The 15,210-nt window shown below is 40.1% G+C and overlaps 1 protein-coding gene across 1 annotated transcript in view; it reads right to left on the bottom strand.

The window, feature by feature from the left end:
* Window positions 1–15,210, bottom strand: part of SIPA1L2 (signal induced proliferation associated 1 like 2) — a 235,720-nt gene that overhangs the window by 59,152 nt on the left and 161,358 nt on the right. Inside the window, exons 7-9 of the mRNA XM_025358354.1 lie at window positions 14,080–14,237; window positions 7,844–8,420; window positions 3,946–4,220 (exon numbers count right to left, since the gene is read on the bottom strand). Coding sequence (XP_025214139.1) covers window positions 3,946–4,220; window positions 7,844–8,420; window positions 14,080–14,237 — 1,010 coding nt within the window. The remainder of the gene's footprint in view (window positions 1–3,945; window positions 4,221–7,843; window positions 8,421–14,079; window positions 14,238–15,210) is intronic.

The following is a 15,210-nucleotide window of genomic DNA, read 5'->3' on the forward strand; positions in this document are numbered from 1 at the left end:
GAGATCAGTTAATAAGTGTCCCTCAAGGGGGATTCTCCCTGCTCAGCATTCCCTGCAAATCCACAAGGAAAACTAAAAATGGCTCTGACTTCCTTTCAAGCTGAGGGACAGGCTAGACTGTCACCTCCCTTAGGCTGGCAAAGGGGACTTCAAAACACAGGTGGCTTTAGATTGAACATAAATACTTTTCTGGGAATTCAAAACGCAGTTGGCTTTGGATTCAACATATTAATAAACACTTTTCCTACTAAAGACTGCATTTAATCCAGCAGCTTCTGAGTCAAAACCAAACACCTTTTGACCTGAGGACAAGAGACACTGTCTATTAAATGACAGGCCGCTCATGCTGCCCACAGGAGCAGCTGGGCTCCCATGTCAAATGATGTCCTCAGTGATATCCTGGTAGGAAAAAAATGGGAGTTGATAAATGGCAAAAATGAACCGAAGCATTTTTCACAACACTTATGAGACTAAAATATCTCGTAATTCCTTAATTTGGCCATTTTTGCAGTCTTCATAGTGTTTATGTTAAAAACTACTTTAAAAAATGTATATGTATATATACACACATACACACAGAAACACATACATGCATATACATGTCCATTTAAATAATATTCCTCCTCCCTGACAAGCACTAAGAGCCAGTTTGAGAAAGATTGAGGTCATTTTCCATGCTGCAAGTCAAATGTATAGCTTTAGCTTCGGGCACATCCCGGTATGTGTTACTATACGGTTAAAGATACTAAAGGTTGTTTGGTTTAAAGGGTTTGTATTTTAAATTTTAAAATGAGTGAAGTGCTACCCATTTCCCCTTAGTCCCTCCTCTACAGTTTCTTAACAAATCTAATAATGCAGAAGGCTAAACATGCTGAGTGCAAGGGTGAAACTGAAAATGACATTTCATACTTACGCTTGCGGTCTAAAGCAAAAGGCTGGTATTGCAAGGGTGGTGTCTGGTTATGAGAGGTTGTCTGACAACAGCAAGTACTTTTATCAGGGCACCCAGACAGTTGCAGGCAGAAAACAAATCAAAACTAACAAAAATATGAATTTAAAAATTTACAAATTCAGATTCACAGAAAACTGGAAAACTGAATTGAAAGAATTTTAAATGATACAGGCTAGGCTTAAAGCCTTCACGACTTGCAGTAATGTGGATGATGGGTGTGCCAATTTTGGAACGTTGCTGCTAGGCAAATAGCTAATTCTAATCCTTCTGGCTAAGGTTAAAAGACAGTTATTACAGATTAATTGGGAAAAAAAAAACCCTGTATGTTTAGGGAATGACATTAATGAGACTCCTAGGAAGCAAGGGCAAAATCTTTAAATAAATATCTTGCCTAGTTCCAATAAGAGAATTTGCATTTAAAACAAAGAATTAATTATGTATAGACCAAGGCAGATAACTGACTCCTTAGAGGAAAAACATGTCCTTGGATAAAAAGATAACAGCTGCTGGAACTTTCAAATTGTAGTTTTTGTTTGTTTTAGCTGAAAAAAAATTCAATATTTCGTAGAAAATTCTATTCTCCTAAATTATATTTCTAAATACCAAATATAACGACAACTTTACCATTTTTATTAAACAGATCTCTTGAAAGCTTTAAAAATTTCTTACTAACAGTAGACTAAAACTAAAAATAGGCAAGAAATGTTATTTTCTAACCCAAAGGAAGCTCAAGGTAACATTTTTGTCCAATTCTAGAGTAATCGGCTGCTAGGACAGATAAAAGATACAAAGGCAGATAAAAGACTGATTCTTATCATAAGCATTAAAAATCTATATTTCTACTAAGGAAGACAGAAATCTTACTGTATGAAAAAATTTCTAACAAATGCTGGAAAATTTACTATAAAAGATTTTTACATATACAGTGCTTTAGCTTTTAAGGTCTAAAAGATTTGCCTTTTGCTATTTCCAAGACCCATTTTTAATAAATTAATTTTTTATTTTCTTTGGACTCATAGTAGTACATGTGATTCATGGGACTCTCGAAAAACAGATAGATTCAACCAGGCAGAATCAGGCAAGGCAATAAGAAACATCTTCACATGGGACTGATACTTTACAGAGAAATCTTAGTTTCTCAAATCCTTATTTTATAAACATACTGGGCAAACACAGGAAACAAGGTCACAGAAAGTGAGGCTGGAGGCAAATGGTAAGGTAACTAATAGAGAAAGATTTTTGAAGATTTTGCACATTAACCATAGAGGAAGACAGTGTAAGCAGCTTTTTTTCCTAAAAGGAGATCATGGTTTAGCTGATCTATCCAATACAGCAGCCACTAGCAACACGTGGCCAATGAAATATAAATTAATTAAAAAGAAAAATTCGTTTCCTAAGTTGCACTATAGTTCATGTACGTAATAGCCACTTGTGGTTTGTGGCTACTGCCCTGAACAGTACAGACACAGATCATTGTAGAAGTGCAAATGGAGAGTGCTGGCTTAAAGGATGAAGAAAGGAGATAGAGAAAGGAGAGAGCATGACCTAGGTTAGTAAGTCCAGAAAGTAGACCCAACAAGCCTACTATCTTTGGATAATAAGAATTTCTTTTTTAATATGAAAGAAATTAAAATGAATTTGCTAAAGTTTTATTTATTATTATTATTTAAGATGCAGTCTCACTCTGTCACCCATGCTGGAGTACAGTGGCACGATCTCAGCTCACTGCAGCCTTGACCTCCCAGGCTCAAGGGATCCTCCTACCTTCCCCTCCTGAGTAGCTGGGACTATAGATGCACACCACTGCACCTGGCTAATTTTTGTATTTTCTGAAGAGATGGGGTTTTGCCATGTTGCCCAGGCTGGTCTCAAACTCCTGGGCCCAAGCGATCTGCCCACCTCGACCTCCCAAAGTGCTGGGATTACAGGTGTGAGCCATAGGGCCCAGCCTAAAGTTTTATTTTTTTTAATTAAATGTGTGGGGTAATTACGCTAAAAGGTTCTAAGTGCTTTACATACATTATTTTATTTCATCTTCATTGAAATCGTAGGAGGTAGGCAATATAATCATCCCATCTTATAGAGAGTAAGTGAGACTTAGAGAGTGTGTGAGTTGCCCCAGGCCACACAGCAAACTCCTGGATTCCAAGCATACTTAGTCTCTCACAAGCCAGAGCTCTTAAGGCTGCCTGTAGGAACTCCATTTGGGAATGAAGACAGAGAGAAGGTGCTCTAGATACTACCACCAGTCATGCATTACCACAAGTAGTGGGCCACAGCCTGAATGAATGGCTCCTTCTTAATTAGCATTCTTTTTCCTTTTGGCCTAATATTTTATGTTGGGCATGATTATTTTCTATTAGTAATGGAACAGTATTGCTTTCTAACCCCATTCTTATCCCAGCCCTCCACCTATCTGCCTCTGAACCTTCCAAGTCTAGCCATTCCTTTTCATCTATTTCTCCTGACAGTTTATGACAACGCCCTGAACCAGTTCAACATCTCTCAAGCTCCAATTGAGAATGGAGTAGTCACCACACAGAGTACATGCGCTGTTCCAACATTCTTTCATACCTACAAGTATTGGTTTATTAAATATTTTTTAAATAATCAATGGCTTCATGTTATGGGAGGATATTCTAACTGAATGGTATTTAATGTGTTCAAGGCTGAGCTGTGATGCAGAATTATTTCCTCTTAGATATAAGTCTGACTGGTCCAGGGGAACCAGGCAGGTGCTCTTCCTGTTAGTTCAGAATAGCTCAGCTTTTATGTAGTCAATGTCCCAATAAACTGCTTAGAAAATTACTTTTTATCATTTATTACATATTTTAAAGCTCCTTTTCAATTCCTCGAATGAGAGACATCGCAACAACATTGTACCAAGATGCACTTGACTGCATTTTCTGAGGACCTTGCAGGGGCAGTGAGGACAGCCACCTGCTACAGAGGTGAAGGAGGAGTGAGCATTACTTGGGCCTGGCACGCCTTACCTTCGGGGGGAGCCGTCGTCGTGGGGCTGGATGATGACCACCTTCACAGTCACAGAAGTGCGGAGCAGGTCGATCATCTGCTCGTGCGTCAGAGTGGCCACGGCGACTTTGCAGATCTCCACGAGGCGGCTCCCTTGGCGAAGGCCAGCCTTCCAGGCAAAGCCAAAAGGTTCCACATCTGCGACAATTCCTTCAAAATTCACATGGAAGCCAAGCTGGCCCAGCCCATTCCTCCTCAGGGTCATTTCCACAGTCTCGCAGCCTCTCGTCACTATCTAAGGGGGAAGGAGACTGTTAGAGATGCCCTTCCTGCCCAAGCTGCCATGGGGCTCTACCAAAGGTGCACGTATGGGCCTCCATGCCAGCCCTCTCCTTTGGGCCCTCACAGCCCAGCCCGTCTCTCTCTGCCTTTTCCTTAAACTGTCCAAGTGACAAGACAAGGACACATCTAAGTTCAGAGCTGATCACAATTAACATTAGCATCAAGTGCAAAGAAAATAATAGAAGCACAACGATGGTTTCATTCTTCACTCTAAGTCAAATCTATTCTTGATACAGGTGTCCTGCTTTCTTAGATGTCACTGACCCAGAGCTTGGGAGCTTCAGATGGACTGAGATAATTCCCCTTTTTCCTTTATTGTGTCAAGTGACTTGGCTTTTAAGCATATAAATCCCATTGTTCTAGATGGATTTTTGCGACGTAAAACGTAAAGATTTTGGAGACCATTACGAGTTTCAGTCAGCAAGCACTAAAAATCATTAGACAATTTAAAGAAAAACACCCCAAAACACTTGAAAGCTAACGCTTAAGAGCCCACTCTGAGGTTCACGAAGGGCAAACACAGAAAGTCAGAGCTTTAAGAAAACTAAATGTTCTCTACACACCAGTCCTGGGGACATACTGTAGAGTGTTCTGTCCCCTAGGGTCCTTGTCTGTGCTTGCCCGAGTGCTGAGGACCATTCAGATCCATGGCGGGGGCAGGCCAGCCAGACTCCTTGGCCATCTGTTCACAAGACAAGTGTGCAGGATGGTGCTCTGGCAGGCAGCAGAGAGTCCCTCTGGGCCTATGGGCTGCCTCTCCTCCACTGGGCCTGTCTCCTGGGGCTGAGGGCAGCCCCAAGCAGTGGAAGCCCCAGTGTATGTACCTTACTCAAGAGTGAGAGAGAGTCAACAGCAGTCCCACAAAAAGGAACATGAAAGAAGAATGGTGGTTTGCATCCCACTTGGTACATTAAAGCAGCACTAATGTAGTCTTCAAAAGCACTCACTGAGCATAGTTTACATGCAATGAAAGAAAAACATGGGCTCATTAAATATCATCTGATGACTATGACATCACCTATCTGTGGGAATTTCAAGTTGGGAGGTATCATACTCCTATCCCCAAAAGCCCAGAGGCAATGTATGAAGTTTCAGTTTAATGAACACTCTATTTCTATGAAACATGCTCTGAATACACAGATACCTATTTAATAAGACCTATGACAGTAAGTACAGCTGTGGGACTGGGGCTGGTTCATGTATCACCACTGTGTCTGATGTTTCCATGGTTACCACAAGTGCACACAATGCCAATCAGCTTTTCCCAGACAGCCATGACAGTTCACGACTCAGCAAAATGCAGAAAGGGGATTGCTGGTTTTAGTTAGTGGTAACGTTTTAGAATATTGACGTTTCTAAAGTCATGAACTGAAGTAACTTAAAACTTGAAGAAGTAGTTCTGTAATACGCACAACACAAATATATCTTGTTCTCTTCTTTTTCAACTCTGTTCTAAGCAATCCTATCAAAAGATGACACATAACATGTACCCAGCCTTCTTTCAAATATCAATGCAATTATCAGGTGAAATTTATCATCCATGTATCAGAATGAAGAGTTATTGGCTGAGCCTTTCCAGAGTCCTCCAGCTCTGGCTCTTCTGCTCATTTTCTCCAGTCACCTGCCATCTCCCCTACTTTGTCTTTTTGCTATTTCTTTTTCCCCTCTGTTTATTGCTTCCTCACATCCCCAAAGTCTGAAGGAAGGTGTTCTCCATGTATTTGGACTTCCTCCATGGACCCAATTATCACAGGAAAACTGTAGTCTCCTAGCCAGGACTGGCTATGTAATTTGTGGGGCCCCATGAAAAATCAAAATGCAAGGCTCCTTATGAAAAAATTATGAAGAATTTCAAGATGGCAATGGCAGAGCATTCAGTCAAGCACAAACTCTTCTGAGAGTGGGTCCCTGAGCAACTGCACGGGGTGCACATCTGGGAAGTGAACCCTGCCTGGCCCTCTAGGAACAAACTCTCATTCCCCTCCTGTACTGTTACCTGCAAGACAGACACCTTTAGTTCCACTTTCCACCGCCTGAGAATGGACACTGAGTTAACCACCTGCCAAACGGGCAGGCATTCCCAACATCTCCACGATGACTGCATTCTTCTCTTTCTTCCCATTTCTGTTACTACCACCCTGTACCAACACTTACGATCTAATCCCTTCAACAGTCTTTGGTTTGGCTTGCTTCCAATAGCTCATGTTGCACGTCATCCTAGACACAGAATATAATTCCTAAAATAGATTTGTAATATTGTGCATCTTGGTCACACTGACAATACACTTTTCTAGCAAAATAGGACGGGGTCCATGGAATAGCAAATGTATAAGAGCCCCTGTGTAAATATCCAGGGAAAGTACATTTTCATGGTTGGTGAAGTGGTATTTGTGTTGTACTTTCAGAAGCACAGATTATAATGATTTGGTGGATATGCTGAAAAGAAGTATTTGCAATTAGCAAAAGCACAATGCATCCAGAGACTCATCAGTATAACTCAAGTCAATTCTCTAGGCATTTAATCATTTACTTAATCACCCCAAACCCCTTATCTAGGCTTGCACACATATACCTGATAACACTGTTGAACATACTGAGGCCCTTTACCGTAAACAGTCTCCACAAATAATGAAATTACTTTTCCGAGGCCAGCAGACACTGCCCTGATTTTACCTTCTCTTATACATGGTCTGTAACAACAAAAGGGTAATTTATATTTGGTGGGAGGAAAGGGGACAAGGAATGGATATAATTTCTCCTTTTTTCATGATCCATAGTGAACTAAACCTTTTCTAATTAAAAATAAATAACATCCCTTTTGGAGGAAGATATACACACAAGAAATTCTACTGTCAAAGCATGTTTTTTCTTATATTACCAAAAATAAAAACTGGAAATAGTTTGATGTATTCTTACTGCTTTATTTTATATGCTCAAACTAAAATCTAATTCTTACTTTGTTAAAATTGGGAGCAGAAATATGACTACTGAACACCATGGATAAAATATAAGGGTTTTGCACTAAAAATCACATACACAAAAATCTTTTTTAGGTCTGACTTTTTAAAAGCCTTTCTAAATTAATGTGTAATTCTGAAAAACTTCCTTAAGAAACGGTGGCTCTAAGATTAATAATATATTTAATCTGGCACATTACACAAAAATACCTGCTGTATAAACATGCAGGGTTGAACTGCAAATAGGACTCATCATTCATACACTCAACAGCAATTCTGCTGTTAATTACCCACTGGGAAGGTATGTTATGTCAGCCTCCATAAACAGACATTCTACCCAGATAATTCTGTTTTTCCTTCAAATGCTACTAAAATACATCTCAATGTTCTCTTTTGCAGGTTGGCTTAACTCTTCCAATCAATTTATGATGGTTGCTTCTCCACTGTTCATGTATTCAACAACTCCTCAAAAGGACCCAGCATTTGAAATTAAGCTCTGTATCTGTAAGAAATAGTAATGCATTCCCTAATTGCTATAATCATGGTAGGATTTCCCCAGTGAAAGTTATTTTGAATCTGGAATTGAAAACATAAGGGAAAATAGAAAACATGTACTTACTACTAATCGCTGAACAATTTCCCTGATATCTTCAGCACAGTTGTCTACCGAGGACAGGAGGACACATTCTCCTCTTTCATAAAACACTTTGATACTCATTAATCCAGATGTCCACCCAATAACATCCCGGCAGGAACAGTTAAATACAACATTCTTGGAATCCTTTTCAATCAACATGATGAACTCATTGGAAATCCCGAGAAGACATTCAATGTCAGCAGACTGGCCGAAGTCCCGTGCTATCACATGCCACATGATGGCTCCAATGCTGAACAAGTGGGCATCCTTCCTTGGCTTTACTTTCTCCTTTTTCTTTGCACCCAGTGTAATGAAGCTGAACTTCACAGAGGTATCCACAGTGGCAGTTGTGACAAAGTTCTCCGCCAGATCTTTCAAGTACTCTTGCCTCGTTCGAGTGGCCATTGCTCGAAACTTTTCCGACTTATGGGCTGCATTCTCTGCGTTGATTACTTTGGCTAAAAGGAAGTCCCGGAACACGGCTGACTTTGGAAAAGTTACACCTTTGGGAATCGGTGGGCCAAATGGGGGCACATCTTTTGATCTGGAAACTCCAACACTGAGGAAGTAAAAACGGAAACAAAATGAGATAAGCTATGATACCATAATGTGTATCTTTCCGAATTTGGCATATATATACACTTTCAACTTAACTGGTCTATTCTGCAGACTCTTGTTCTCCTAATTTCTAGATACCCAGGGTTTGTTGTTGTTTAAGCAAAATGTTTTAAACTTAGTAGACAGGAGGTGTAATGGGCTGAATTCTGTCCCTCTCAAAATCCACATGTTGACAAGATAACCCATAGTTCCTGGGAATGTGACGCTATCTGGAGAAAGGATCCTTAAGGAGGTGACTGAGTTACAGTGAAGCCATTAGGGTGGGCCCTAATCCAACAGACTGGTGTCCTTATAAGACGAGAAAATTGGGGCTTATAAAGAGATACCAGGGATGTATGCACACAGAAAGAAGACCATGTGAAGACACAAGGAAAAGATAGCCATCCATAAGCCAAGGGGAGAGGCCTCAGGAGAAACCAACCTTTGCTGACACCTCGATCTTAGACTTCCAGCCTCCAGAACTCTGAGAGAACAAAAGTCTGCTGCTTAAGCCACCTAGCCTGTGGTATTAGTACAGCAGTGCTACCAAACTAATATGGGGGTAACACATCCATAGCATGTGGAATAAGCAGGTTGACACTCTAAAAATCTGTGGGCTGGTTATCACAGGGAAAAACAGTAACGCTTCCGACCAAAGTGGGTTTAGCCCAAGTTAGCTGCAAGGGATTCAGTGACATGGGACAGAGTCATCATACTTACAAAGGCCAAAAATTTTAAGTGTCACTTTTTTAAAGGAAATGCTCACTTGGTTACATTTTGAAAATCTAAATGAAGGTTTTATGGGAGCAAAGTTTTAAGAGAACTCAGGGACTGAAGAGATCAAATGCATAGTGTTAATAATGAGCATCTTAATCTATTAAACCAGTAACGCTCCCCTACATCAGAGAGTTGCTTTAGTTATCTCATATCCTTTTCTGAATAAGAAAAATTATAGAGTGGACTAATGAATTAACAAAGGAAGGATTAAGACGAGTGAGTGAATGAATGGATCCGGTATCACTGGCAGCATTGAGAGCACCCCAATTACTGAGTAGCTACCACAGACCAAGAATCTGTACCAATCCCACATCTGCCCAGGCTGACGTTGGAGTAAAGAAAGGAAGCAATCTTTGTTTTGTTTTCATCATTGTGGAAAATTCTAAAAAAAGTAAATTAAGGAAAAAAAACATTCCATCCAAATTTGTTCTGTCAGATGCAAACTCCTCTTCTGAAATGTGGTTTGTTAGACTTTAGAAAAATTGCAGGCTCTCTCACTTGTGCTTTAATCTGCAATCTCTTCAGCAGCGTTAATTACCTGTAGCGGCAAGACAGACAGCTGGCTAGATGGGGCCTTCACCAATATGAAAGGGAAGGAATGACTGCTTTGCTTTGGGACAGATACACCAAACTCATGAATAGCACCTGGTGGTGCTTTACGGTAGTATACGTACTACACCAGAGGGTATGTATGTGGGGGAACTTGACTTATGTCCTTAAATGAAGGGAAGGTCTTTAAAAACATCACAGAGGTTGACGCTGCCAGGGATCTACATCACGTGTGGCCCATTTTCCCCTCACCACCATCCTCAGGATGGCCATTCTAGACTGGGAATTAATTTATCCCTTACAATCCCCCATGTTAACTCTGAGAGAGTGGTCCTAAAGCTCCTGTTTGAACTTGTAAAGATTAGTCTAACCACACCCTGTGGCTTCTCTTCTCTACACTGTCAATGAGCTCAAAGGGCCTCTCTGTGCACTGCAACCTGCCCTGCAAATACTGGGTACGATAAACCAGTGTATCACTGCTCCTAAATTTGGTTCTCTCTTCCAACAATGAGTACGGATTTCTAGCACTATTTTACCCATGGAATGCTGAGGCGGCCAAATGTCATCTGGCACTCTAGTGCATTACTTCTCCGCATTAACTCTGTAGATCTCATGCTACCCTCTGACTGCAGCTTGTATGCACTTAAGCTACAATGTCAGGGGAAATTTCTTATATGTAAATATTCTCCACTGTGGTGTCACATAGTGAATAAGAGAGACATGGTGACTCCATTATGTACTAGAGAAATTCTTCTTGTATCCAATTATAGACCCTAATATCTACTTGGAGATTCTTTCTACAATGTATGCCATATTCTTGTTCAATAAACTGTATTCTTGCACATCTCAAAGTTGTACAAGAAAAGCAGCAGAATGTAAGCATGGCTATTCCATGATTATGATATTCTGGGTATGGGAATCCATTAGAAATCCTTGATTACAGTGGTGGCGGGCGCCTGTAGTCCCAGCTACTCCGGAGGCTGAGGCAGGAGAATGGCGTGAACCCGGGAGGCGGAGCTTGCAGCGAGCCGAGATCTGGCCACTGCACTCCAGCCTGGGCGACAGAGCGAGACTCCGTCTCAAAAAAAAAAAAAAAAAAAAAAGAAATCCTTGATTACAAAAGCTCATATGATCCTTAACATTCCAAATAGAGTCAAGTTCAGAAGAAATATTCTTTTGCCAGATTCAGATAATTCCCAATGTGTGGAAACGAGAACTTATATCAGAGCTCCTTATTTCACCCAAATGATTCGATAGCATTTATTAATGATTTAGGGGCCTTAGATATTTAAGGCTCCTCCAGCAAAGGCAAACATAGAAAGATAAACATTCCTTAATATGTGCATGAAAGCGTTTCAATAAAGCCTGCTGGCCAAAGGACAATAAAGAAAGGTGCGAGGAGCAAACTGGAGTCAGGTAACGGGAATCCAGCTCTACCACCTCCTGAGTGACTGAGCTAACGATATAATCCCTCAGTGCCTCACTGCCCTCATCCGTAAAATGGAGGGTAAAGTAGTATCATACCCAAAAGCCCACTGTAACGATGATAGAAAATAATGCACGTAAAGCTTTTATTACCCGAATTGTTGCTGTTACTGTCACTATTACTATCATAGTTGTTTTAATAAATGATTTAAGCCTGTCACCTAATTTTTGTCAGAAGATGTTACATATTAAATTTTCTTAAAAATGGCGGTCATCATTTTCTGTAGATACCTCTCCACTTTTAATTCACTGTTAGCTACCAAGCCTATTCTCATTCCGTTACTGAGCATTTTGTAGAGTTTATCTTGGAAAGCACATAAAAACATAAATCCCTCAAAGTCAGCTTAACATTGGCTACAAATTAAAGAGTCTTTTATAAAGAAATAGGCACTTTGTCATGTCTGCTTTTTAAATATTTTCAGGCTAAAAGCGAGATGTTTCGTGAGGCTTTGGGTGTGCTGCCTCATTTCTCCTAGTTCCAGTGGACCCTGCATAACTGCTTGAGCATTCTGCTGAGCTCATGGGGGAGGCCTGACTCCCTCTGTAGAGTGGGACTGTGGTCTTTTGCTCAGGCAGGTACACCTGATAGGCTGCACACTTTTCATTAGAGGAGGTGATCTCAACCGCGCAGCCCCTTCTGACAGCTGTAAGGCCTATGAATTGGCGTTGGTACTGAGGGTCTACGTCAGCAAGAATACACTGCCACTCAACACCCGTACAAAGCTCAGGAGAAAAACAGCTTTCACGGGAGGTTGCCACCCTGGATTAGGACACAGCAAAATTTAAGAAAGCTGTCGAGCTGGACTATATCATTTCCTTGGAAATTATTTTAATACATTTATTTCTCCATTGGAATATTTAGAGGAGTATCACATGAAACAGACCAATAAGGTGGTTTTAGAAAATGTGGGCATGCCAACCTTATTCCACGAGACAGAGTAAGGACAGTTTCATGAAATGTTATGGAATTCATGTGACTACAGGATTACTCAAGATTATTATTGACTGTTTAAGAAATACTAGCGATGTTTTTAAGCAAGGTCAATGAAGCTGATGAGGCACTTCCAAAAATGTAGGCACCTGAACTGATGTTACATTTGAATCTCATTAGCAAAGGTTAATTTAGTAACAGCAATGTGATTTCTTAAAAACTAATCACTCCATCTCTGAATGATTGGCATATGCTATCTTTATCACAGAAAAAATGCGATGTACTTTGTTTATATGTAAGATATCTCTGTGGTGTTTTCAAAAACATTAAATACATTCAAAACATTTAATTAGATTCAAAAATATTTAATTAAACAACTCAGTTGTTTAATTAAAACCAGAAAACCTAAAAGAAATAAACTGAACAAGTATTGCCTATCTTTACAATTTTTCCTGCTAATGAACTACCTCATGATACAAGCATAAAGATAGCAAGTAATTTAAAATACTTGATTTGACCTAAAGATAGCTACCCATAAAATAACACCAAATACAATACAATAAAGCCTTATATTTCAGTTTTCCCAACCCATTAGGAAGGTTCATTTTACTCTTCAGAATTACCATGCGCTGGATGAGCTCCCAGGAAAAAAGGCTAACTCACCAGGTTTGTACCAATACTATCTATTTTAAGCCTATCATTTGTATAGAGTAGATACTACATTCTTTCAAATATCACTTTTAAAAAGTAGTTCTGAGCATTTAGGCCAGTGGTCTTAAACCCAGATGTGTGTAAGAATGACTCTGGAGGAAAATATAGAGATGCCAGGTGTACTGCATTAGAACACAGCACAGTAGAGCCATAGACTAGGGCTATGTTTAACACAGTGACTGGGAGGTAAAATTCAGGGTAAGAACTGCTGGTTTTCAGATTTTGTTCTAAGATGGCTTGGGCATCTGTAGGGTGGGATGTAAATTGGCAACTTCTCACAGAGAGACTAATTTCTCTTTTGCCTTTAGGCAGTAAGCTCTGTAGTCTTCACTTTCTTACAAGGAATAGTCATGTCTCTGAACTAGGCCCAGTGGGCAGCTGAATTGGCAACTACTGTTTTAAGATGATAAATGAAAATAACCTTGGATGAATTCCAGGAACTCTAGTAGGTGTTTTACATAATTTAAGCTATTTGTTCATCATAACCACATACTGAAGTAGGTACTATCATTACCATTATCTTCAATTTTAAGATGAGGAATCAAATGCTAAGAAAAATAAAATAAGTCACACAAAGCCCTATGATAAGTGGTAAAGCTGGTTTCAAACTCGGTCAAAGACCCATTGTTTTACCAATACCCCACATGATATGATCACTTGGCTGCAGTTATTTCCTAACACGGAGTCTGGGAGTAGCAGTTAAGCAGAAAAGCAGGCCTTGTCAGAGCCAGTCTTGGGATTCCAAGGCATGCAAGTGCCCTTTTGAAGTCACCCAAGTATCAACTCCTTGTTTCACCAGCCCTGCAAAGATCCAGGATCTTTGATGAAAAGAAATGTTTTACTGCCACAATACTTACTTCTCCTAGATAAGCACTTAACTAGCCACTTCATCCAACTCAGAGGAGGACACCAATTAAGCTATTGGTTCTGGCTGAAGTTTTTAGGAAAAAACAGAGGAAACGTGTAATCCACCATTTGAAAGTGCTAGGCATTTCACTTTGTCAAGGGGGCAAAATGGGAAGAAGGCAATTATTCTTACAGAAAGTGTCTCAGTAATTAGAAAATCACGAAGTTGGAAATAATAATTGGCAAACAAAGATACTTTTGGGAAAAGATGCCCTGTTGAAATAAACCTGGGAGAATGACAGATCAGGGATTACTGACTCACCTATAACACACATTTTCGGTACATGGATTATGCACTTTGACTATGACAAAGACATGCTGAAAGTGAGACCGGATGCTTTTTGGAGTAAAAGGAAGTGCCCCAGGCTCCTGGAAGACGATGGTCACGATGTCATTTCCTATGTGCCTTTTCCTCAGTAGCTGTGGTCAAGAAAGTGAAGAGTTACAAACAAGTTTTTCTTTAAAACAAAATACATAAATATATGCAATTCGCTCATCCTTCAACTTGAAGGAGTGATTTTAAAAAAGCACAGTCATTCTTTGGAAGTTAGTGCTCCTAAATTTGGCATAGAAAAAGCAAAATGGGCTTCATCCAAAAGACCCACGGTAAGAAAAGCCTAAACATTTATCTCTTTTATTTTAAAATTCAATTTGTACTCTCTCTCCTTTTTGTCTTTATCCAGTTCCTTTTTTAAACCCCTAAAATAATAGCACATCAGAGCTCACAATGCTTTAAAAAAGGTTGTAGGTTAAGCTCTGGAAGATGAAGTCCAAGAGAGGGTACAGGTTTGCTGAAAGGTCCTACACTATCATACCGGCAGGCCTCAGCTTCTAGCCTGTGCTCCCACAGTAACATGCATTTTTGCGACAAAAATACAGAACACGGTCATTTTGGTGGGCAATAATACAAACCAATTAACTGAACCCTGGCCATTTAAAATGTAATTCAGAAACACAGAATTCCACTGGATTAATAATCAGAAGCCCAATCGTTCATAATTTTATAAATCATAAATCTGGCAGGGGGAATGACGCTCAGAGCAGTAACACTTGAACAATGCCTTTACTTTGGATGTTCCTTCTGCCAAGAAAGCCCCCTTCACTCCAGGTTTCTCCCGGACAATGCAGTTGTCTCTGTAGATCCCACCTCATCTGAAAGAAACTTCCTATTGCCCAGGCCTATTTCTATTACACTGGTTGTTGCACGGTCTTCTAACGGTTGGTTTACTTCTTCTGCCTCAGGTCATAACCTTCATGAGGGCACAGAAGTGTCATACTGACTTTCGGTTTCCTAGTTTCTAATGGTGTGCCAGGCAAAGGAGGTACCCAATACACATTTGTTTAACAAATAAACAAATAATCCAAATATACATTTACTGACACATCACATCAT

The sequence above is a fragment of the Theropithecus gelada genome, chromosome 1, assembly GCF_003255815.1.
Source record: "Theropithecus gelada isolate Dixy chromosome 1, Tgel_1.0, whole genome shotgun sequence".
NCBI classification, from domain to species: domain Eukaryota; kingdom Metazoa; phylum Chordata; class Mammalia; order Primates; family Cercopithecidae; genus Theropithecus; species Theropithecus gelada.